General features: G+C 40.6%; 1 protein-coding gene across 4 annotated transcripts in view; it reads left to right on the top strand.

Annotated features, from left to right (window-relative positions):
• The first annotated feature begins 512 nt into the window (after positions 1 to 512).
• The window catches only part of ptpn11b (protein tyrosine phosphatase non-receptor type 11b), a 44,532-nt gene continuing 18,850 nt past the window's right edge, over positions 513 to 26,194 (top strand). For 3 of the 4 annotated variants that reach the window (XM_072449608.1, XM_072449607.1, XM_072449610.1), the window contains exons 1-2: positions 513 to 642; positions 19,621 to 19,743. In XM_072449608.1, the coding sequence (XP_072305709.1) occupies positions 629 to 642; positions 19,621 to 19,743 (137 nt within the window). In that variant the 5' untranslated portion in view covers positions 513 to 628. Of the gene's footprint in view, positions 643 to 10,820; positions 10,947 to 19,620; positions 19,744 to 26,194 lie in introns of those variants that run through there. The other variant, XM_072449609.1, reaches the window with a different exon arrangement.

Below are 26,194 nucleotides of genomic sequence, written 5' to 3'. Positions count from 1 at the left end.
AGACATCCTTTTCTGTGCAATCCCTCATTCGTTTTGGAGTGTTCCATTGTAGAAAAAACTTTCGGATGGAATTTGAAACGTCTTGATTTTTAAAACAACAACCAGATGAGTCCTTTTCTACCATAAAATTTAAACAGATTAATTTAATCTGTAGCACCTTTTCTAAGATTAGGCCTATTACTAGCGTACTATAGACCTCTCCATTTCATCCCTATTTCTGCATTACTGATTTATCACATAATTGACTGATTTACTAAATAGAATACAATACTACATAGAATCATAGAATCACGGAGGCCTATTCTAAATCACACGGAACTATTATTTAATTATTCATTCATTTGGGAAAGTCCAATGTCATAAACAGACAAGTGGGTAATTCCGATCTGACACAATCAAAAAAGAAAAGAAAAACAAAATCCAACCACTTCAAAATAATATGCAGTCCCGCCACATTTTGCCGTTTCTATGGGTAACGTGGAACCTTATTGTGAAGGCGCGCACCGGAACACGAGCCATGCGCGTGGCGCACGGTGACATAACACAGCTCTGCTCTCGGACTCTCCACAGCGGCTCCAAAGACAGAAAGAGGACGTTTGCGCGCGGGACACGGCTCTAACGGACTGACATGACATCCCGCAGGTACTGTCCACTCTCTTCTATCCGCTGTCATGTGTCTGCGCGGGAGCTTTAACGGCTTTAGGGACTCCCGGTCCCGTACGCGCGCGCTCAGCGCCACAAGAGGAGCGGACACTTCAGGCAACTTTAGAGTCCGAGCTCTGCGAAACTAGAGTTAAACAAAGTGATTGAGTCAGATTGAGGCTGGCATTAAGAGGAAGGTGCATTCTGAGTGCAGTATGGGCTAAACTAAAACTTTTCTTTCTATTTTACATAACACATGTTCAAAGTAGGTAAAAACTAATTCATACAGCATAAACAAAATCATTTAAATCATACATCCATCATAGTAACGACCAAAATAGTGCATATCCAATACTCTAGTGCAGTGAAAACTTATTGTATTAGTCCTAATGCATTCATCACAAATAATCCATTAGACTAAATTTAAAACATTATAATTTAGGATGTACCAGATGTAGGTAATACCACTTAAACATATCAACCCACATCGTTCACCTAGTTCAACAGTATTTTAGGAAAGGTCAATTTTGGACATGATATTGTGCTCAAGGGGTCTGAGTGACTGCCTCAAATTATAGATTAAAAAAAGAAATTAAAAATAAATCACTGTATTGACAACCGGTCTGTGCCTCTCGCTTGGTCTGTTGTTTTAATATGTTGCCCTCGATAAAAACGTTTGGACACCCCTGCTCTAACCCATACCATTATTTATTAATTGTCTTGTTGTCATGACCAATATTTGCTGATGTCGATAACACTTTTTAAATATCAATGACAAGACCCAGAATCAGAAAAGGTTTATTGTCATTGCTAATGAACAGAATTCACAAACATAGGAACTTGCTTTGGTGATTCGGTGCAACATAAAACAATGAACAATGATAAAACAAACTATATAAAATCAAAAAGAAAAACTACTTTAAATCTCTAAAAACAAAAACCCATAAACTCAAGTAAAATTGTAATAAAAAACAAATTGAAATAAGAAAAAGGTTTGTCCATTTGTCCCAAGATTACTAATATATTGTCCAATTACTACGTGTATGTAGTAATAAATGTAAATAACAGTGAGCAAAATGGTACGTAGTAATTAATGTGAATAACAGCGAGGAAAATGGTACGTAGTAATAAATGTAAATAACAGTGAGCAAAATGGTACGTAGTAATTAATGTGAATAACAGCGAGGAAAATGGTACGTAGTAATAAATGTAAATAACAGTGGGCAAAATGGTAGAGTTTAGGCTTTATTAAGCAACAATGCATAACTTTCTGCATGATTCCATGGAAATTAAACCATAGTTCAGAACATTCTCCACAGAGATAAATAAGTTTCATGCCATACTGCGGTATATTACAGCCAAAGGAATAACAATTCCGCGCAGACAAGGAGTAGGAGGCTCCTCCAGGCCAAGTCTGAGTCAGGTTTGTGGAGCTGCAAGCCTGCTCACAATAAGGATGCATGTTTTTCAGTGCAATACAAACATCCAAAATAAAATAAAAAAGCTTTTAGTTTAGTTTATTGTTGCCCCAACTTTATGTAGACTTTAATATGTAATGCACACTATATATTTCTCCTAAGGTCACCTCACAATGTCAAATCCAGCAGCAGCTTTTGTCTTTCCCTCTGAAGTCTCCCAAAGTGCTTTGTCGGCAGATCTGCAGTGCGTTTGTAGTGGAAACAATGTTGGCTTGTATATGGGTGGAAAGAGAGCAGATGTGCAGTTTTGTAAGCCATTATACCAGATGTATACATTGCAATGGTTTGTTACGAAACACTAAGCTGTTTTTGAAGACTGTTGGGGTTTGCCATGTAAAAGAAGAAAAAGTAGTGACCAGGGCTATATTTAGTTCTGGGGACTTTACTCCAAAAATCCCCAGGCATCAAGTTCACTTAAGGCTTATGTCCAGTCACTAATGTTTAGCTGCAAAACAGATGCATAGTTTGACATTAAGTATGGACTTCGACTACGTGCTACACATTTCTGGTCTTCTTGTTGCTTTATTGACTTTTGTGGTAAAACGTTATTATTGTTTATGTTCACTGTATAATATGAGGCATTAGACAACACTATTTAAGGTGCACTTTGTAACTTTTTTGGTGGAGGTTGTGGAACAGTCAACATGACATTAAACTTATTTATAGAGACAAGCAGGAGACGTTACCAGGGAAAGTTATAGGTCCCTGGTCTCATTTATAAAACTTTAGGTGGAATTCTTACTAAAAGTGTATACCGTATTTTCTGGACTATAAGTCGCACCAGCCAAAAAATGCATAATAGAGAAGAAAAAAACATATATAAGTCGCACTGGAGTATGAAATAAGGTCGCAAGTGTGAAAATAACAAATAATATCACATATAAGTCGCTCCGGAGTATAAGTATATAAGTATAAATATAAGTATAGGTCGCACCCTGGCCTAAACTATGAAAAAAGGTGTGACTTATAGTCCGGAAAATACGGTATATGTATGGACAAAACACAAAGATCAAAACTCACTCGTTTAAGTGAGAATCTCATCTCTCAGAGCTCAAATTGTCCTCCGCCTCGTCTCTGAAAGACACACACCACAACCAGTCTTTTACGATTTTGGACCTCACATTTCTGTAAATTCACATATGCAGCGTTTTTGTATGTATGCAAGCTCTATAAAGCAGACCCCAGATCAGTGGAGAGCTCACAGTGAGAACCCATGTTTTATGACAGAAAAAACAATCACCTGTTGTTAAAAAAGAAAGATCAAGTTTAAGTTTAGTGCCATAAGCAAAGCAAATGAGCAGTTGGCAGATAGTTCTCCTTTGATTTGGTCAAAAGCATTTACGCACTGGCAATAGAACAAGTACAAGGACAGATTTAGTATTAGGAAGAATACGTAATTGATGCGTTAAAAGTTTACTCAAGTCTGAGCGGAGAATCCTACATTGACACATTAAAGTCCATCTATGTGTTTTACAGAAAGTACTGCGACAAAGGTAAACGTGTTTCCATGTCAGTCAGTGAGTTAATATTGACTTCCTGAAGCCAGTACCTCCAAAAGAACAATGGCACCAAACGGGCGCCCTGGTTCTCTTGTTGATACCAGACCCAAACAGGAAGTGACACAGCTGGACTTCCTTAGCAATAAGACTCATAAAGCCTTTACCTTTACTGTAAGACCAAACAGAAGTGAGTCAAAAAAGGAACTATTTATGCAGTATTATTGTCTATTTTATGACTTGCCTTGTTTCCACTCGGTGGCGTGTCATTCAGGGCAGTTGATAAGCAGACAGGAAAACAGCCGCACATGTGGAGGACTCAGATAGCACACAAACCGCTTTTAGCACTTATTTGTACTTTATGCTTGATTATCTACAAATAAAGATAGAGCGATTTTTTTTTTTTTTCATGTACGATGCCGATATTGATTGTTTAGAAACCAGATGTGCCAAAGGGTCAATTAAAAACAAATTATTATTAGGCCCGAGCGCCACAAGCTGGCGAGAGGCCTATTAATCTCGTAAGGCCGTGCGAAGCACGGCTGCGAAAGTGCGCACGTAGTGCGCACGAAATCGAGCGCGAAGCGCTCGCCCACTTCCAAACACTCACTAACGCACTCCTCCACTCATGCACGCCCCGTGCATACTAATTAGTTGTAGGAAAATGGAACATTACCGTTGTAAACGGGCGAAGCCCGTGCAAAAGTTCGCACTAAACGAGCACTTTACATTGGGATGACGACCGCGAAGCGGTCGTCATCCCCATATAAAGCACTCATTTGCGCTAAGTAGCTCACGAATACGTTCCCCATCTCTTGCATGTTCCGTGCATATAAGCATGTAAGGCAAAAATTGAACATTATTACTGTATAGAGGGCCAAAAACACAAAGTGGGCGGAGCCCACTCAAAATTATCGAAAGTACCCGTCAGTGACCAGGGACCCACACCATGAGGTAGGAAAGCGCGAGCGCTTTCCGAAAATGTATAGTTTATGATATTTGAAAAATGGGAAACATTGTTTTCGCATCGGAATATTATTCTTTCTTTCTTTCTTCTTCTTCTTCTCGGGACCAACCCCCCTATTTTTCACCCAGTGAACATTGACGAAAAGTCACAAAAATTTGCACGCCTCTAAAAATCGTGCCTCTCTACATTCTGGCTATTTCCCTTTTCTAAAATTAAAAAAATTGGCGCGTCAGCGCCCCCAAATGTACCAAAAATGCATTGAGAGATGGGAAATGACCCAAAAAAAATCTGATCGTAGAATCATGAAATTTGGCGCAGAGGTAGATGGTGACAAGAGAAGTAAAAAATATTATTACGGCAACGCCGTCCGCCCAACCAAATGTCGGCCATATTGCTTCAAAAATGGCTAAACATGACTTCGGAGTTTTTCCAAACGTCGTACTTTTACGAACTCCTCCCAGGGCGTTGGCCCTAAAAAGCTGAAATTTGGTGAAAATGCTACTGAGGAGTGGGACATCAAAAGTTATCCAAATTACATTGATACCTCTCACGGTCTCTGTGCGGCGAAGCCGCAAACTGTAGCTAGAATTTCAGAAATCTCCCATATTTAAAATTTCTGCCGTTTGCGCAGATAAAGTCCGAATTGCGTCAAATTAGAATCAGTTGTTAAACTCTTTGCCCTAAACCTACTTGAAGTGAAATAAATTCATTTGGCGCCACAGCGCCCCCTACAGATTTTATATGGAGGTTAAATGTTTAGTTTTGCGAAATTATATGAAATTTGACACACAACTCAATTTTAGCATCCCCATCAAAAAAGTCAATGACTCATGTCATAATTGTTATGGCGTTGCCGTAACGATGACCGAAACCTTTCATGTTATTCCAATGGGGAAATCGCCAGAACATGTTTACACTTTAGACTTTCACAAACTCCTCCCAGGGCGTCAGCCCTATTAACCTGAAATTTGGTGAGACTCATCTTCAAGACCATCAAAAGTTATCCACATTTTCATTCAAAGAGTCACGGTGTCTGTGCGGCAAAGCCGCACATTTTGCCAAGAATTCAAAATAAAATTGCTTTTTGATGGTAAAACAAAGGGGAGAAGATGTGACAGCGTCACAGATTCAGCAGTAGGCGTAATAAAAGGACAATTGGGGCGCGTTAGCGCCCCCTCCTCTTGCGGCGTGGCGGCGGTGTGGCGGCGGCGTGGCGGCGGCGTGGCGAGGGCCGATCATTGCCGCTTGCGGCTATATTTATTATTATTATTATTTTAATTATGGAAATAGAATATCAGCCTGTGCTGGAAAATTAAGGCCATTTCCAGATAAAACGTGCAACAACGACCTGATATATCGGCCAAACTAAAAAGGATCTGGTCAAGGTTATCTTTTTCAAGTCTAAATTCAGTTTAAAATCTAGTTTAGCTCTCCTATTAAACCACTGTGTAGTGGTAGGCTACTGTAAATATGTTCTACAAAAAAATATGACATCGATCGTATGAGTTTCTAAATCTGGACTTGTTGCTATAAAGTATTCTATGCACTTTTGAGGATTTTTTGTTATGTCGTGTCACAATACTAACATTTACCCATACTAATCCCACATTCATACTTTTTTAACACAAATTTAAAATAGTTATTTGTTGAATTATATGTGATGTTTTTTTGTTTTTTTCCAGTATAGCTTGTGTGTCTATCCTCAATGTCCATTTCCTTGCAAACTCTTGCATGTCAACTAGAAAGAGTACACTGCAGAGCCAGCAGTTACATATTAACCAACACTGATTGCAGCTTTCTGAAAATGTACTCTATGTGCCCTTAAATGATTTATACTGGTATTAACAATTCTGTGATATCTCTGTTAAAAACTTAATCCGACATTTAATGCTTTAGTAATCTCCTTTACTCAAAAAGTTTAGATATTGTGCCTAATCCATGTCTGCTGAACACGAGAGTTGAATTACATACATTACATTAAACACACGTCTGGCTGTCTGCACTGGATAAATAATGTAACTGGTATGTCAGTAAAGTATGGCAGACCAGCAAGCAGCCATATGTGTCCTTTGCTGCTCATGCTGGACTAAAAATACCCGCCACACTCCTCACGTCCACGCCCTGGTCCTGTCTGAGCCCAGTATAGCCGCTTGCACCCTTCACCGCTGCTTCTAAGTATATCACCTTTTTGTCGGCGTGCCTAGACAGAGCTTTATTTAGCCCCGCTGCACTATATTCACCACGAGACATTATGTAAGAGGATATAGAGCGTAGAGGTCGGTTAGCCAGTGTGCCCGGAGCCAAACTATACAGCGAACGTGCACGCACCGGGGGGGCAAGAGGCAAGAGGCGCTTTGTCCCATCACTGTCTCCTCTAACACACATGCATGACCCCCCCACCCCTAAAACCATCAACACTGTCCTGGGGTTAGTGTGTCGCCCGTCAGAGGGAATCCTGCTGTGGAAAAGCCTGAGTCACTTTGCACTGTCCAGGGAGAAGAGGGAGGAGCTGTTATTATGACACCCGCTAGACTATGGACTACGTGAGAAAAAGTGAAAAAGGCAATTGAGTCCTTTTGATACACATGCAAAGTTATTTAAGGCATGTATTTAGTATTAAACTATAGATCATAATTTTACAGGTGGTCAGTATATTGAAATTATGATAATGTTGCGAATGTCATTTTGAAAATATGCAGAATTTGAATATCAAGTATATTGCTTAAATTAAAAAATGAAAGAAGTTCAGCTGTAAATGTTCAAATAAGTGTGATATTTTTGTACTTTTGTGATTTTGATTTTGTGACACTTAATAAAGGCAATAAAGGAGTACACAATCAAATACATCAAAATACAACTGTTAAAAAAGCTATAAAAAAACAGCATAGTGATCTGAGCAGTTGTAGATTTACCTCTGGTTTCCTGCTCTGTAGCACTGTACACAGACAAGTTAATCATTGAACAAAGTTACAGAGATGTCCACGGTTACTGCATATGCCCTCAAAATCATTTAAGAAACCACACATTTCCACAGACCATTAAGTATTTGGCCTACTAAATACATTAATTATTGTGTACCCTGCTGTTGGGCTGTTTATTAGTTAGTCACAAAATTAGAATGTTAATTTGGTTTGTTGTATTGTCTTTTTCAACAAAATGACATCAAATGATTCTGTATTTTTGGCTAACCACAGTTTGAATGTCTACAAATGAAATGTGTGAGATTTACCTTCTACTTTTACAGTGGAATTGCTTCAAAAGCTTCAATTACCATACTTTTCAGCCTATACAGTGCTCCACAATAAAAGCCGCTCCAACAAAATTTACTAAGAAACAAGAACTTGTACATATACGGACCGCAACTGTCAATAAGCTTCAGGTGCCCATGTTGTAACATGAGATACAGTATTTACACATGTACTACACGTCTTTTGAACCGGGGTTTTTGCGGTGCACCTGTGGTCCACTGCGCAGTCTAATTATACACATTTCTCAGTGAATATGAGGCCCCCAAAAAAAAATCCAGGTCGGATTTTTTAGATATATTTTTTTTAGGGAGTGTCTATAGAGCCGCAGCGCGCGGCCGAAACTGCTGAGCTATTTGACCGCGCCGGGTTAGGGTCAGGGTCAGGGTTAGGGTTAGCCATGAGGCTATATGGCCGTGCTGCGGCTCCTGAAACTGTTGGGCTATTTGACCGCGCCGCGGTTCTGTAGCCACAGCCTTTTTTAAAAGGGAGTGTCTGCAGTGCCGCGCGCCGCGGCTCCTGAAACTGCGCCGCTATTTGACCGCGTTTTAGCGCCGTTTTAAGGTTAGGGTTAGGGTTAAGGTTAGGGTTAAGGTTAGGGTTAGGGTTAGGGTTAGGGTTAGGGTTAGGGTTAGGGCTAGGGTTAGCCATGAGGCTATAACGGGCTATAAGGGAAATGCCGCGGTCCCTGAAACTGCGCGACAATTTGACCGCGCCGCGGCTCTCCAGCCACAGCCTTTTTAAAATATATATTTTTAAATCCTCGCACAGGTTTTGCAGACAGTTTTGTTTTCTCAGAAGTTAGCGATTTGCATTGAAGTGGTGTTAGTTCTCTACATCTATACTAGTCCAACCACAAGAAAAGAGCCATTAGCAGATGACAACAGAGCAGCGGTGCCTCCGCGCCGTGCGGAACTTTGAAAGTGGCGAACGAACCCGTGACAGGCTGCCAGTGTCGGCGTTGCACTATTTTTCTTATTGTCACTACGTGAGCACTTTTCGACCGTCATGCAAAACATCTTCACCCGTCATGCAAAACATCTTCACCGCTAATGCCCCGGACGTTCACGTTAGATCATACTCTCCTGACTTCCGTGAGTTAGGAGTTTATGATCCAGTGTCAACCCAGCCGGTCTGCATGCTAAAACGAAAGCTATCAAAAGTGCGGCGATTTCCTTTTGGATTCTCTCTCACAATTTGACATTCTCAAAACGTACGGTCAATAAATATGCAATAAAATGTTTAAGGTCGGGTTTTCTTTATTTTGAAATCCAGCTCGATCGGGTTACTGAAAACGCAATTTCTTTTCTTCTTGGCCTGAGTTGGATTGCAAAAGACACAGCATTTTTCAAGCTTAAAGGTGGTATGGACGATTTTTTTCAGCAATTTTTTTGTCATATTTCCTCGTGGCGTGGATAAATCATTTGTCCTGCCAGGTATCAATCATAAAACGCACCTACCGCTCACCTGCAGCCGCGTCAGGCTCGTCCCCACGTTTCCGCGTGCCTAAGCGCATGGATCTATCATAATATAGTTCCCTCAGTGTACGGGGCAAAATGAAGACGGAGAAAGACAGTTTGAGCTGACGCAGAAGTGGACAGAAATCTACGGGAGACGAGCGATGCGCTCCGTTGCGCTAATAAACAAACGCACGTGTGTGTTGTATCAGTCCGCACGGGGGAGTGCGCATGCGCACTTCCGCCTGCATTCTCAAATCGCCGAAAAATCGTCCATACCGCCTTTAACATACAAAAACACATCACAGCTCCTTACTATCCTCTCTGTCCTTGATTACTCAGTGTGAGCTGATTTACCTGTGTCTGTGTCTTCATATCTGATTCATCTGCTCCTGAGCTTGTGCTTAGAGTGTTACGTTGTAACACTGTGTAATACTTACACAAAAATATGTTCCATTGAAGTGATGCACATGTTGTCTTTTGACCCAGTGGTCAGGTCTGGCGAAGAAAGTCTCATTTCACTTCAGCAGGTTCTAAACTGCAGACCGCTGTATATCGCATGTCCGCGCTCTGCGCGTGTCTTTGTATTCTGCCGCATCTAGATTCACTTCTAGTGAATCATTTCATTCTCTTCTACAGAATCATTTGCCGTCATTTTGTTGAAAAGGACATACAACAAACCAAATGAATGTTCTGATTTTCTGTTTCTGTACCTAATCTGTGTTGCAACACTAGAATTTCCCCATTGTGGGACAAATAAAGTTTATTTTATCTTATCTTATCTTATCTTATCTTATTCCTCATTAGACTAATTTCTCTGTGAATATGAGTCTGATTGTAATAAAACACACCTTGGTTTGAAGCTTAAAATATAGTGACCTCTGTCCACTGATTGCTTCTTCTACATTGTGTCAAATGCGCTTGCGCTTCCTGCTAGAGTGCCCCCAGGTGGCCTTAGCCAGTAAAAATCTATAAATATGCCGCACCGTTGTATAGGGTTCAAAGTGTGGGAAAAAAGTAGCGGCTTAAAGTCCGAAAAGTACGGTAGATTCTTCAGAGCCTCCTCTTGTTATATCTTAAGGTCACTGGTCGGTCATAAAGCAATAGGAGTCGGGCGCTGTCATCTTTGTTCTCCTCCAAGCCACTCTCAGTGTTTGTTGAGTTGAGCATCTGAAATTACCACCTCACAGTGCGCTGCTGAATTGGCTGGATTGGGGCTTATGCTCGGTATAACTATGATCTGGTGTAACTACGACATGCACTATTAGGTGTAATCTGCAGGCACAGGCCACACAGCTGTCACATTCAGCCCCCCCTCAATCACAGGGAATCACAGGGAGGCCTAGGCATGCACCAAGAGCCAGGTTTGAGAGCCAACCAGACCTGTTGGCCAGATCCCAGCTTAGCTGCTGGATGATTGAAGAAGCGCTTTCTAAAGACTCGCTCAAGTTCAAATAGAAGAAGAAAGGGAAGGAGGCTGATAGCACAGTATCAGGCCGGCTCACACTCGCCCCAAATCCCAGATTAAAGGCCCCCGCCCCCGGCTGCTGCTGCACTTGCTCTCTGTCTAACCTAGTAACACACACTGAAGCCTCTTTCACTTGTGGAGCAGACTGGATTACTGAGGCACTGTCGGAGCAGGCTGCCACCACAATGGTGAGGTAGGCACAGCTCCATTCAACTCTTGTCTTTGAAGTTTTGTCTAGTGTCTTTTTGGACCCTCACTTTGGACTTGAAATTGAAGGCATAAACTTGTAAACTGCTTCAATATTTTAAAACGGAACTTATTTTAAGTCTTATATATTAGTTGCATTTTGTTTGAATGAGTTCACTTCTGCTAATGTTATCTGCCTGGAGCATCATCTCAGTTCAACCAACTGTCAGTTTCTTTCACATTGGCCTACCACATTAAGATGCGTGAAGACGCAACCAAACTATGAGATCACTTTACGAAGACTTTTCCATCACTTTGAAGGCTGGAGCATGCTTGACACAAGCTCTTCATATTAGCCGTGCAGGCTGAAGTGTCTTGCCTTAAAACACAACCACACAACTGGAGAGAATGTGGGATACAAACTGCCAACTGCAGTGTGAGCCTCTGTCACCCACACAATCACTGACTGTTATGCAATATCATTTTTCTTGCACATTTCAGAACCAACTGACAGCTTCTTCTTCTAAAAAGTGTTTTATGGCAGTTGGTATCCATAAAGTGTTACATTACCCCCGCCTACTGTAGTTGTACGTCTTCAAAGTATGTGCTTTACGCTGTACTGTAAAAAATAAAACAAAATAAAAAGGAGAGCGAGAACTGCTGACAAACATCAATATGAACTATATAGAGTCGCTAACAAACCATGAATTTCTTATAACTTTGACTTTGACTCAAAATAAAGAACTGTGCAATTGGTAACAGTAACAAGAGATGATACATACAATTACATACAATTATGATTATATGGTGATCTTTTTTTTCAGTGCAAAAAGTAAAAATAACAAAAGATAATTCACATTCTTTGTATCGTCTAATTATGAAGTCAAAAAATGTCATTATTTTGGTTCAGATCCAGACTCTACCCTGTCCCCTCTGTCCTTACCCCCACACCAGACTCCATCTGTCCCCGACCCCCACAGCCCCCATCAGATTACACCATAATAAAACATAACCAGTACAAGAGGATTAGTCACAAATACATGTTCTGCTCTGGACCAGGGCTCTGTGTGGAAACAACTGCTTCCGTGCAATGCTCTTCATGACCCAAAGATGGCTTAGACAAGTTGAAGTCCAGTGCAATTCATTTCGGTCCAGCATATCCTTATTATTAGGCCCGAGCGCCACAAGCTGGCGAGAGGCCTATTAATCTCGTAAGGCCGTGCGAAGCACGGCTGCAAAAGTGCGCACATAGTGCGCACGAAATCGAGCGCGAAGCGCTCGCCCACTTCCAAACACTCACTAACGCACTCCTCCACTCATGCACGCCCCGTGCATACTAATTAGTAGTAGGAAAATGGAACATTACCGTTGTAAACGGGCGAAGCCCGTGCAAAAGTGCGCACTAAACGAGCACTTTACATTGAGATGACGACCGCGAAGCCCACACCATGAGGTAGGAAAGCGCGAGCGCTTTCCGAAAATGTATAGTTTATGATATTTGGAAAATGGGAAACATTGTTTTCGTATCGGAATATTTAGGCCCGAGCCCCAGCAGGGCGGAGGGCCTATTGCTCCCGCAACGCTGCCGAAGGCAGCGTTGCAACTGTCTTACCAAACATGCGGGCGCAGCCCGCATGTTTGGTGCCCCGTCGCCCCTGGCAAGTACAGTGAACTAGCCCTGCTATGACAGAAATAGTCAACAATTAGTGAATGGGCATAGCCCATTCACTAATTGTTGACAACAGCAGCGCGAAGCGCTGCATTCCTTCAAAAACCCTCCTGGCATCGTCCCGTATGCGAGAATCCATGCCGAAGGCATGGGCCATGCTTGTATCTGCTCAAATCAATGGAAGTCTATGGGGAGTGGGCGGGGCATCCCGACGGAATAGGGAGTGACGAGCGCGTAAGCGCTCGTAATGATGATTCCACCCCATGGCGGCATCGGGAAGGCTTAGAGCTTTCAAACGATGTATAATTTGTTGTTATAGTGGAAACGGCTATATTGTTTTTGCTAAAAATATTATTATTATTTTTATTATTTTTCTTGTTCTTCTTCAGCGCTTTGATCTCTAATTTGACCCCCTGAACATGCTCAAAAACTCACCAAACTTTGCCCAAAATTCAGAATCGGCGAAAAATTTTATTTTTTCCGCGACAGCGCCACCGACAAAAGTCAAAATACATTGCGCCTATGGGAGACGCCCCGAGGTCAACTTTGGCGTAAAGCTACGAAATTCGGGACACGCATTCCTCTTGTGAGGACGAACAAAAAAAAGTCATTGTGGCCACGCCCCCAGACTTACCCTATGGCCGCCATCTTCCTTTGAAAATGAAAATACGCTGTGTTAGTCATTTTGTTCACGTCAAACTTTGACGAACTCTTCCTAGGGCGTTTTGCCCACCGACTTCAAAATCGGCGTACGTCCTCTGGACAAGTGGGGCATCTAAAGTTATTCAATTTTTTGAGATACCTTTAACGGTCTGTGTGCGGCGCAGCCGCAAAGTTGGACAACTTATTTTGGAATATTGCAGATCTAAAAATTGCTCCCATTTGATCAAAACCAGTCCGATTAGGACCAAATTTTAATCAGTTGTTAAACTTTCTAGTTTGGACCAGTTTAGGCTGACAAAATTGAAATGGCCGCGATAGCGCCCCCTACAGAGTGACCTTTAAATTAACATTGAAGGTCAAAAATTAGTTTTACCAAAATTGTCTAAACTTTACCCAAAATTCTATTTTGCCGTCCCGATCACAAAAGCCAATCACAAAAATGCCCAAATTTTTACGGCGTAGTCGTAGCGATGACAGAAACCTCCCATGTTATCCCTATGGGAAAACCGCAAAATCTCTCAAATTACCACATTTTTATGTTTTACACTTCAACGAACTCCTCCTAGTGCGTTTTGCCCACCAACCTCAAAATCGTTGTACGTCCTCTAGACAAGTGGTGCATCTAAAGTTATCCAAATTTTAAGGATAACTTTTACGGTCTCTGTGCGACGGAGCCGCAAACGTTTCCCAGAATTCTGACTATTTGGCCTTCAGAGTGGCCTATAAACAATAGAGTTTTTCCAAATGACATGACATTTTGCACTAAATTCTAATTTGCCATCCTGATCATACAAGTATGAGAGCCAAAGTCATATTTTGTACGGCGTAACCGTAGCGTTGACAGAAACATCCCATGTTATCCTTATGGGAAAATCGTAGAATCGCTCAAATCACCACATTTTTACACTTCACACTTTAACAAACTCCTCCTAGGGCGATTGTCCGATCAAGCTCATATTTGGGGAAAATCATCTACACAAGCGGGCCATCAAAAGGTATCCATATTTTGATTCTAAGTGCTACGGTCTCTGTGTGGCGGACCCGCAAATATATGTCAGAAATGGGAAAACAGCGAAATCTCTAAAATGACCACATTTTCACGCTTCACACTTTCACCAACTCCTCCTAGGCCGATTGCCCGATCAAGCTCATATTTGGGGAAATCATCTACACAAATGGGGCATCAAAAGTTATCAATATTTTGATTTTAAGTGCTACGGTCTCTGTGCCGTGGAGTTGCAAATATACTGTCACAAATGGGAAAAACGCCAAATCCTTGAAATGTTCACATTTACGCTTCACACTTTAACAAACTCCTCCTAGTGCGTTTGGCTCACCAATCTCAAAATCGGTGTACCTCCTTTAGACAAGTGGGGCATCTAAAGTTATTCAAATTTTATGGATAACATTTACGGTCTCTGTGCAGCTGAGCCGCAAACTTTTCGCAGAATTTGGACTATTTGGCCTTCAGAGTGGCCTATAAACAAGAGTTTTTCCAAATGACATGACATTTTGCACACAATTCTCATTTGCCATCCCCAAAATAAAAGTATGGGAGCCAAAGTCATATTTGGTAAAGCGTAGCCGTAGCGATGACAGAAACATCCCATGTTATCCCTATGGGGAAACCGCAAAATCTCTCAAATGACCACATTTTTACACTTCACACTTTAACAAACTCCTCCTAGGGCGATTACCCGATCAAGTTCATATTTGGAGAATATCATCTACACAAGCGGGGCATCAAAAGTTATCCATATTTTGATTCTAAGTGCTACGGTCTCTGTGCGGTAGAGCCGCAAATATATGTCACAAATGGGAAAAACGCCAAATCCTTGAAATGTTCACATTTACGCTTCACACTTTAATGAACTCCTCTGTGGGCAATAGCTTGATCAAGTTCATATTTGGGGAAAATAATCTACACAAGCGGAGCATCAAAAGTTATCCATATTTTTATTCCAAGTGTCACGGTCTCTGTGCGCTGGAGCTGCACATTTGACCAACATTTGTGTTCATTTGCACTGGTTAAGCACAGCATTGTACATGTCCAATGTGTCGCTGTCTTAGTTCTTAGACAATTACGTTAGCGCCAACTCTGTAAAATGCAGAGAGCAGAGTCGGAAGGCCGGCGGCCCGCGAGGGCCGTTGGATGCCGCTTGCGGCTTTAATATTCTTTCTTTCTTCTTCTTCTCGGGACCAACCCCCCTATTTTTCACCCAGTGAACATTGACGAAAAGTCACAAAAATTTGCACACCTCTAAAAATCGTGCCTCTCTACATTCTGGCTATTTCCCTTTTCTAAAATAAAAAAAAATTGGCCCGTCAGCGCCCCCAAATGTACCAAAAATGCATTGAGAGATGGGAAATGACCCAAAAAAAATTTGATCGTAGAATCATGAAATTTGGCGCAGAGGTAGATGGTGACAAGAGAAGTAAAAAATATTATTACGGCAATGCCGTCCGCCCAACCAAATGTCGGCCATATTGCTTCAAAAATGGCTAAACATGACTTTGGAGTTTTTCCAAACGTCGTACTTTTACGAACTCCTCCCAGGGCGTTGGCCCTAAAAAGCTGAAATTTGGTGAAAATGCTACTGAGGAGTGGGACATCAAAAGTTATCCAAATTACATTGATACCTGTCACGGTCTCTGTGCGGCGAAGCCGCAAACTGTAGCAAGAATTTCAGAAATCTCCCAAATTTAACATTTCTGCCGTTTGCGCAGATAAAGTCCGAATTGCGTCAAATTAGAATCAGTTGTTAAACTCTTTGCCCTAAACCTACTTGAAGTGAAATAAATTAATTTGGAGCCACAGCGCCCCCTACAGACTTTATATGGAGGTTAAATATTTAGTTTTGCGAAATTATATGAAATTTTACACACAACTCAATTTTGGCCCCATCAAAAAAGTCAATGAGACCCATGTCATAATTGTTATGGCTTTGCCGTAACGATGACCGAAACCTTCCATGTTATTCCAAAGGGGAAATCGCCAGAACATGTTTACACTTTAGACTTTCATGAACTCCTCCCAGGGCGTTAGCCCTATTAACCTGAAATTTGGTGAGACTCATCTTCAGGGGTGGACCATCAAAAGTTATCCACATTTTTCTTCAAAAAGTCACGGTCTCTGTGCGGCAAAGCCGCACATTTTGCCAAGAATTCAAAATAAAATTGCTTTTTGATGGTAAAACAAAGGGGAGAAGATGTGACAGCGTCACAGATTCAGCAGTAGGCGTAATAAAAGGACAATTGGGGCGCGTTAGCGCCCCCTCCTCTTGCGGCGTGCCGGCGGCGTGGCGAGGGCCAATCATTGCCGCTTGCGGCTATATTTATCATTATTATGTTTTTTCTATTTAACAGTGACTTTGTATTTTCAAATTGCAGTTGGGCTGACTGTGTTGCGGCTGTAACTTTGTAACTTTGATGTTTTAACAACGAACACTAAGGTGACAGACAGTTCTGTGCAGGGACAAATGTAGTAATTGACTTGCAGGGATAATCCACCTTCATGAAAGGTCACTGAGGTCAGTGGTAGGTCAAAGGTAAAGGCTTAGACTTCGATGTTTGCGAACATTCCTAGAAATCTCTGGTACTCGACTGGAGTGTGGAGCTTAAGAGCAACTCTGGGCCAACACTAGAGTCTTCTCTGAGAGGTCACCAGTCACACGTGAACATTTTTTACACAATATTAATTTTCAAAACTCTATCACAACTTGAGTCTTGACACTACGGTAAAAAGGACTCAATACCCAGGTACTAATTGATAATAAAACAAGTATCAATGCTAGATACTCATTACAACTAGTGTTGTAATAAGTTCAATTATCAATTAATTGCAACTAATTGATTCATAAAATAATTAATACTAATGCTAGTTGAGTGATGGATTAATCTAGTCTCTACACAGGTGCCAGAGAAGAGGTTTTATGACTCAGACCAAGAAATCGTTACAGCAAAATGAATGTGTAACATTTTGTAAAGCTTTATCTTCACATTGAATCCGAGGGACTTTTGCGATCCAAACAACTGAGCGATTGTTTCAAAGAATAAACGCGGCACTTATTGTAATTGTTAGTTGCAGCCCTAACTATAACAAAATCAATGCAAACTATTTTTAACATGAATAAAACAACATTCAAACTTTCGACTGGTTTTAGAAAGGTCTTGATCTGTGATGTTTAAAATTACATTCTGTTGTCAAAATAAAATGGAGTTGTTGTGGGAGGGGAAGAGATATATCATGCTCGTACCTGGAACCGTTTGATTCAGATTGTATTCTGTATTAAACTAGTTTACTTTTGAGACAAGACAACTCCGCTTCTTTGTTTATTAAGAGATTTTTGCCGCCACAGAGTCTTCCCTTCATATTGCTGCTGCCCAGCCTGTTGCTTTCAGCCTGTGTGTAATGTGCAGTAGATTTGCCCTGAGACTGCAGTAGTTAGGCAGGTTTAACCCACTGATCCCGGCTTACATGAGCTCTAATCCACACATCTGACATGCTGCCATTCCCCACAGGCTCCAGTCAATGACTTGTACATCCAAAAATACACGACACACTGTATTATCGAGGTAATATTCGCATGCACTCGTCTCCATTGGTACATAATGGACCAACCAGGGCAGTTGTAAAATTGTTTAAGAATCTGGTCTGTTTTTTTATCATCATTATAATATATTTACAATAAATGCATTGACAAATAAAGTAGGGCTGCAACAAGTTAAATTGGTTAATCTCAACTAATCGATTATTGAAACAACTAATTTAGATATCAAATAATAGTGAATTTGTCCATACATAGGTTCCAAAACATGCCATGAGCTGAGAAAAGTAGTTTTATGTATCCATGAAATGTGCTCAACCAGGATCCTCAAGCAGCTTCAACTGGGTCATAGAGTAAAAATCTTTTCATCACGTGACTTTCTAAGCAGCTGATCGATTAATGGAAAGAATACTCGCTGGATTATTTGAAAATGATGTTAGTTGCAGTATTGAGGGTGAACTGGAACTATCTAAACCAGGACTTTTCAACATTGGGCAATAATTATGAAAGATTAACTGTCAGTCATCATTCTATGAGGATGGCTCCAGTGGCTCAGGAGATTGTGAAGATTTTGGTGGCTGAAGGCAAACATTGACTTCTCTGAGTCAAATTCTTCTAGTACTATAAAGTTGTCATTGCGTATTCATTAATGAAGTCAGAAAATGCTTTTTGTTCAATGGACTGAAAATGTACATATTAAAGCAAGTATCATCCTCCCATGAATTTGATTTGTTCCTATTTGTAAAAGTAGCTAACTTGGATTACAGTTAACAAACACTTGGAGGAGTGTACTTGCAGTGGTCAACTAGAAGAGGATTCAATAAATATTTATCCATTAAGGAGACTTACGAATGCAAGCTTTACATCAGGCCTAATAAACTGTTTGGCTTTTTCCACATAAACAGTTTTATAAAGTCCAAAAAAGGAAAGGCTAACACAGATATTATTAAAAAAAATATATGGTTTCACTTAGTATTTTTTAGTTGTCAAATGGTGAAATGAAATCATACACAAGTGTTAGGGAATATTGCAGTGTAAATTTAAATGTTGGTGGTATATAGTTGAGAATGCGTCTACACATGTCTCAATGTGGACATGCTGCACGTACATATTTAGTCTAAGAATACATATGTTCTTCTCCAGACACCCATAAGAGCACACAAAACCATTAGAAAAATGAATTGCAAATACAATTCAAAGCTAAACAGTTTGGACAATGAGTACAAATATGTTTTCCTTGTTGAATAAACAAAAATTACAATTTTCTGGATAATCTTCTGTAACCTCGTTCTATCGCTATATAAAATAAACCTCACGTTGATATCTGGCATTACAGGATAATACAGCGGGTTGATCCATTCCACCTTGACAAGTTCACATCGCTGTGTGAAAGTCAGTGGAAGCTAATTGTGGTGCGCTCATTAAAGTGAACCTCCAAAGCCTGCTTAAGTCTGTATTAGAAGAGGAATTTCTCAGCAGGGAGCATGTTTATTCAGTGCCACTTTCAAATCCAATTGCTACAGGGGCTCATTTACCTCTCAGATCGCCGGACATTAGAATGTAATGGTAGAATAAATGATCATTGCATACTTTAATTATATATTTAGATAATAGACTAGACAATGTTGACCTGAAGGTTACAATAAACATGCAGGAAGAACATGCAAGCTTCATCTGAAAAGGTTCAGCAGTATTGTCCGTAAACAAAACCGGGACTTTTCATCCAACTTTTTTTTAACTTGTCCCACTGTCTCATGCTCTAGACCGATCTGATGTTTGTCCCTCTTGTCTTCTTCTTTCAGGTGGTTCCACCCAAACATCACGGGACAGGAGGCTGAGCAGCTCCTGTTGACTCGAGGTGTCCACGGCAGTTTCCTGACCCGACCCAGCAAGAGCAACCCGGGGGACTTCACCCTCTCTGTCAGGTGGATTTCTACTCAGTTCAAAGTTCAGCCCTCAAAACAAACATGAGTGAAATGAATAGTTCTCCATTTTTGGCCTTACGAGGAATACAATTTAAATTCACTTCCCCAAAATGATATTATATTTTACATGATCTCATCAGAGTCTATGTGGAACTGATGCTGAAATGAGTCATGAAATGTATTTAATTAGATTATCCTGATAATATTTTAGCAATCCATATCAAAATTATGATTTCATTCCATTGCAAATATAATCAGTTAACATGTCAGCCTTTGTTTTAAACAATATACTCGATTTCCATACCTCAAACAACAAATTTGATATTATCCAGTTCATGTAACTCTTCAAGAACACCAGTAAAGCAAACTGGTATTGTGGCCACATTGCCGTCACAATGCCTTGTAAAAAGTTCTTCTACAAGGGAGGATAGCAACAAAGAAGTGCAGAGGACCATTAATGTGGACAGATGAGAGAACCTTTATTTGTTCCTCACAGGGGAAATTCCAGTGTTGCAACACAGATTAGCTACAGAAACATAGATTAGAAACAGAAGTGGAATGATAAAAAAAATTCATAAATATACACTTAAATATGTATAAATATACCGGTATAAATGTAAATAAAAACACTAGTTAAAATTACACACTCTTATTTACAGTACGTGGCTGTTATATGGCCAGACATTATTGCACCAGGGATGATTGACATTATGAAGACATCAGACAATGGACCGGGACGAAGAACGTGCTTCATTCCTCAGAAAAGCTGTGAAGTGAGATGACCCGACTCTACACAGGACAGAAAAACACTATGATGCTAATGTAACTCCCTCCTCTTTAGGCTTGAGATGAACAGCTTAGGCAATGGAATTAGTAGCCCGTGTTTAGGGAGAAGGGAACCTTGGCATTTCTGCTCAGACCTCAACCACAATAACAACTGGATGGAAGATATGCAGACTATAACTACAACTGCAACAGCGAGATATGGAGATTTTGTGAATATTTATTGACCTCGTATGGCCTTTGCATTGGTGCCTGTGCGGAGTAAAAAGAGCTGTTCCAACACAGTGCACAGATGGCAGGAAACAAACGGGAGATAGTGAAGCGCTCCAGAAGTAACTTCCTTATGACAGCCTCTGGGGAAAAGTTTCAGCCTGGTACTTCTAACTGATAAGAGGGAGGTTCTGTGTTGGATGAGTCTTTCCTGATAAACATAGCTCTACTACACATTGTCTAAATGTTTCAAACTAATTGTGCCCTGTTGGATAAAGCCTCACTCCAGTCCCACGTAAATCAGAAAAAGAGGAATGCGTGGTTGATTAGGTCTGGTCCTTAAAGTCTGCTGAGGATTTATGACAGTGCTTGATTTGTGCTTTTTCCATCCAAGTAGTTTACTGCATCTCTTTTCATTATTTTATTTCTTTGCTCTTTGACGGTGATTCAGTGGACTTATGTCACCGTTTACAATGCTGTATGATACCCGACTTAGACCTATGGTTAGTGTGGTGAGTGTCATAAGGCCACAAAAAAAATGATTCTGTGTTTCTGGTAAAAAATCCAGGTCGGTAGGTCAGATTTTTAATTTTTTTTTTTTATATATATATTCTCGCACAGGTTTTGCAGACAGTTTTCTTTTCTCCGAAGTGAGCGTTTCACATTGAAATGGCCTTATTGGTATGCAGATATTGAATAAAATAGTGATCTAGTAATCACCGCTCTGTTGCTCGCTCAGTTACGGTGTGTCCGTGATTATCTCACCGGTTAGATTAACTCGCCGAATGCGGGAGACGAGACGGGGCTTTGGCTTCTATTCACTCCGTTGTTCCGATGAAGAAATGAGCGAACACGGGATTGTTTGGTTTTGTAGTTTCCAATCACTGCGTTCACACGTGCTATCACAGGCAACACAACACCGCTCTGTGACGACTCATAAAACAATAAAAGATTATATCCCACAAGTAAAGCGGGCCTATAACTTCACCGCTGAAACACCAGGCGTCCATATCCATAGCCATACCCCGCCATGGCAGCCAGTCTGCACGCTGACCAAAAAAATAAATAAAACAAATAAAAAAAGAGCATCTCGTGCAAACATGGATGCGCCCTTAGGTAAAACGAAACCTCAAAAGTGCGGCGATTTTCATATCTTACAATCCCCACAGATGATTTGATTTTTTATCTCTCACAATTTGACATTTTCGAAACGTACGGCCAGTAAATATGCGATAAAAGGTTTAAGGTTGGGTTTAATTATTTTTAAATCCAGGTCGGTCGGGTTACCGCACACACAATTTTTTTCTTTTTTCTTCTTTTTTTTCTTTTTTCTTTTTTTCTTTTCTAAATCACTCTCTCCACAGGAAGACATGTGTGAGGCTGGTGGGGAGGCTGCAGCCACAGTCCCCGCTCCACAAAACCATAAGTACACAACAGTGAGGTCAGGTAGGCAGCCTCTTAAGAACAGTATGAAGAGGGTGAAATGTTTCAAAGAACAAACTGTTCCTCTGTGAGCAAAACTACAGAGACATCTACTGACATGTGTGTATAAGAGCACTCTTTGATTCTATACAAACACAATATCATTTAAGATCAAGATATAGATCAAGATTATGAATAGAAAACAATTCAAGAAAGATAAATAAATAAATACATTTTGAAAAGTACTTTTTTCATAAGCCTTGTTTTAGTAAGTTCATCCGCTTGGCTGCAGAGCAAAGTATCTATCCCTTTATGTTCAATTCGGTTATTTATTCATGACTTTTTGTGTTGGCAATAGATAAACCATTCATAATTTATTCTTTTTGCTGTGTTAAAATCCATTGAAACAGTTTCGTACCAAAGCACAGTAATTCATATTCAAAATTCAAATTCAGTGGTCTTGATCTAGGCAAACGCATAAACAGCTGTAAAATGTTATATGAGCAATTCAGAGTCAACCGATTCAACAAATACGACACAGAAATGTGTACGCAAAAGCCAGATTTACAGAGAGCATGCATGTTAATGAACTTCTCGGCATTCTGTGTGCTATTCTGAGCCTTTACACCTGAGCCACATGTTGCCTGTGAAAGGTAATGCTTCCTGCACACAGTTACCGGCACGGCATTAGTGGGTGTACATCAAATAGTCGTATGTACAGCCTTTTCCTTCAGCGCCTGTGCCTCTGGTAACAGCAGAATCACATGCAGCCACAGCATCCGGCGACACAGGAAATGGCACCAAACGACAGGGGAAAATTACAACTATTATCTGGTTTTGAACTCTGCCCATGCACCACTGCTTGCACGTGCGAAACAACATGCTGGATATGTCATAGGTGTCATCCTTAATCCCTGCAAAGTGTATGTGGTCAGAAATGGTGCAAGTCACATCGCGGCGAACGGGAGATAATTGCTAAATTTTGCCATATCTTCTCTACAGAGGCTTTTCATAGTTGAGCTTATCATGCCAATAACTCATTCTGTGCGCCTGCAACGGGATACACACAGAGACTTATCGGAGCAGAGGATGTTAATTACGCCAGTCATTAGCCAGGTTTCATCTTACTGAGGCCATTATGGGAGCTATCAGCTGTGAGGGGCTAATGCATAGAGAGACTGTTGTCTGCCAGGTTCTGTCTTATCTCCTTCTCGCTGGCATGTCTCCAGCACCTCTCTTCTTGAGGAGGGAGCGCGGTGGACCAGACTGTTACAGTATTTGTGTCTTCTTTTCTGCTAGGTGGTTTGCCATGTTGTGTTTGCAGGAGCAGACTACTAACATACAATAGCGGGTTAAAATATTCCACTCTTCACACCAAGTAGAAAAGTAGAAAATCACGTCCACAACGGGACAATACCAGGCTTATTGATGCTAAATTAGGACTAAACCATGAGCTAACATGAAGGAGGACAACATGGTGCATAAAACGAATACAAAAAAGCACAAATTTGCACTCCAGCGGGCCCTGTGTACTATTAGAGACGTTCATAAACCCCGGTTTGAAAAGTACTGAAATATCTTATCCATCTGTACCAATAATTAAAACTTTAGGATAAACAATGTTCATTACAACTGGACAATGCTGCTGTCAATTGTTTCATAAATATGAGATACAAGGACTGTTGCCATAGCAATTAAATTAAATGCTATAACATTTTAAAAGTGCAGTGGTGTATTTGTGGTCCTAATAATGCAAGAAACTGTCAGGACCGTTTTTTCTCTGAATTATGGAAATAATATTCACCCTAAAAACACTGCAATGGTCTTTGGTGCAGAACTGAACCATGTTTGTGTGTCACTGCACCACATTGACACAACCACAGATTGTTGTGCTGTTTGCTTCTCCACTATAACAATAAAATAATGTATTTCCTCTAATTAAAAATGTTTTTTTTCACATTCGTTTGGTACAACATGGGTATTAAATAACAATTATTAATAAAATATCAAACTGAAAAGTTCAATGCATTGGTGAAATGGGAGAGAAGAGCAGGGCCACTCACCCACACGACACAGGTCGACTTTACAACCTCAGCTACCAATTGAAGAGCCAATTAGATTAAAGTCACTTAATGAAACAATTGGCAAAATAGTCTTGATGTGGCCTGCATCATTTCCATGTAATTAATTACTATTTGGAATGTAGAACGTCTCAGGGCAATCTATTTATGACAAGCAGACATCTGATCTGCCCTTTATTTTATTTTTTTATTCTAACTAGATGTAAAACGCAAATTTGGGGCATGGATGTGTTAATTCATCATCCTGATATTGAAGAGACTATTTATTAACCTATAAATAGTGCAGTGCAACACAATGGAAGCAAAGCCGGGCTTGCATTTAGGTAACAGGATCAAATCCATTAGCTGTGAGCACTAATATGGTCTGCAAAGTTCCCTCTTAAGAGCCTCCTCTACCTCTCTCCAGCTGTAAAGAGCATGAGAAATGATATTATAAACTTGACCTGATGGCTCTGGCTGCACAAACTTTCTGCTTTTCAACTTCTCTCTTACAGAACCCAGGACTAAAGCATTGTATACATCTCAAAATGTGCTCATTAGTATCTCCAAATTCAAGATCTACGCAAACAAGTGCTTCTATAGTAGATGCTGAATATATGATGCATTTGACTCATGAAAAAAATACTGGAATGAATCACAGCTTTGTAGGCTAAAGGACATCCATGATACATTACTAAAGAGCTCTTGTAGTATTATATTAAAAGCTTAACTTTGACCTGTTGACAACCAAAACAGATCACTTTCTTGCCTGACACCTCTCATCTCAAATAAACGCGGCTTTGAACTTCACATTTTAAGTTCAAGGACAAAACATTCGCTTTAAAATTGCACATCCAATAGTTTTGTGTCCACATTTTGAGTCTGTGATCCCAGCGACCTGCGATACCTCCGGAAACTCTGTGTCAGACCTAAGTACAGCAGCGGCTCTTTCATTTCTGATCTGAAAAGACTGAGAATGCCGTCTTAACCTGCACAAGGTCAGTTTGGAGTTTGGATAAGTGCACTGGATGTGATGAGAGCTGCTGAGAGGGAAAATGACTGAATACTGCCGCAGGGGGAAAGCTTTCAGAATTCATTATGTGATTAATTATGAGTTTGCATGTGTGCTACATTTTATTATCAGTTAATTAGCACGTATTTGTGTGTGTGTGTTTGTGGTTTGTGTGTGTGTGCGTGTGCGCGTGCGTGTGCAGGGAGTAAAGCAAATGTGACAGTAACGCACACTAATATACTTGTAAAGGTGCAAATGCAAGGAACAGTGACTTCAAAAACTAAACAAAACTTGCACATAGCACACTCAGGAGGCGAAATCTTTATTCTTTTTTAAAGATTGCGTTTTGGCAAAAATCCTTGTTTTAGATTGATGGGAGAGTTTGGAGGAAACCCGCCCGGACATGTGGAGAAAATGCAAACCCTGCACAAAAAGGCTTCATGCCCAGAACCTTCTTGCTGTGAGGCTTGAAGTTCATACATGTTGTTGTGTTATCAAGCAAGCCACCTCACCCGTCTTTTGCCTATGTATGAATGGGTTGTTATTTGGTCTTAAATTTAACCAATCTTAGTCCTGTGGATGTGCACATGGTTATAGTCGAGATTTAGTTTTGCGTTTCAGGTTTAGTCCCAGTTGTGATGCTTGTGAACGTGTGAAAGTGTGAAGTGAGTTATTGCTGGTTGTTTGAAAGGCCCACGGCGCAGATTAACAGCCTCACTCCAAGGGCAGTGACGTCAGAAGTAGCTTTCCACCACCAATAATGGGAAGTGAATGAATAATGCACAACATTGTAAAGAGAGAATCTTGAAAGTTTCTATCAATTAAACTTATGCATTGTTATTAATGCAATTTAGCAAATGTTTATTACATGTTTAAAGGTCCTGCATTTTGTCCCCTTTCCATTTTTAAACCCACTTTGAAGATCTAATCTAACAGAAAACGATGTTGTCTGGATCCTTTCCCT

This window comes from Eucyclogobius newberryi, unplaced genomic scaffold, assembly GCF_026437365.1.
Source record: "Eucyclogobius newberryi isolate DKJ021-1_F unplaced genomic scaffold, fEucNew1.0.hap1 SCAF_17, whole genome shotgun sequence".
Taxonomy (NCBI): Eukaryota; Metazoa; Chordata; class Actinopteri; order Gobiiformes; family Gobiidae; genus Eucyclogobius; species Eucyclogobius newberryi.
This window is presented reverse-complemented; position numbering and strand designations above follow the sequence as displayed.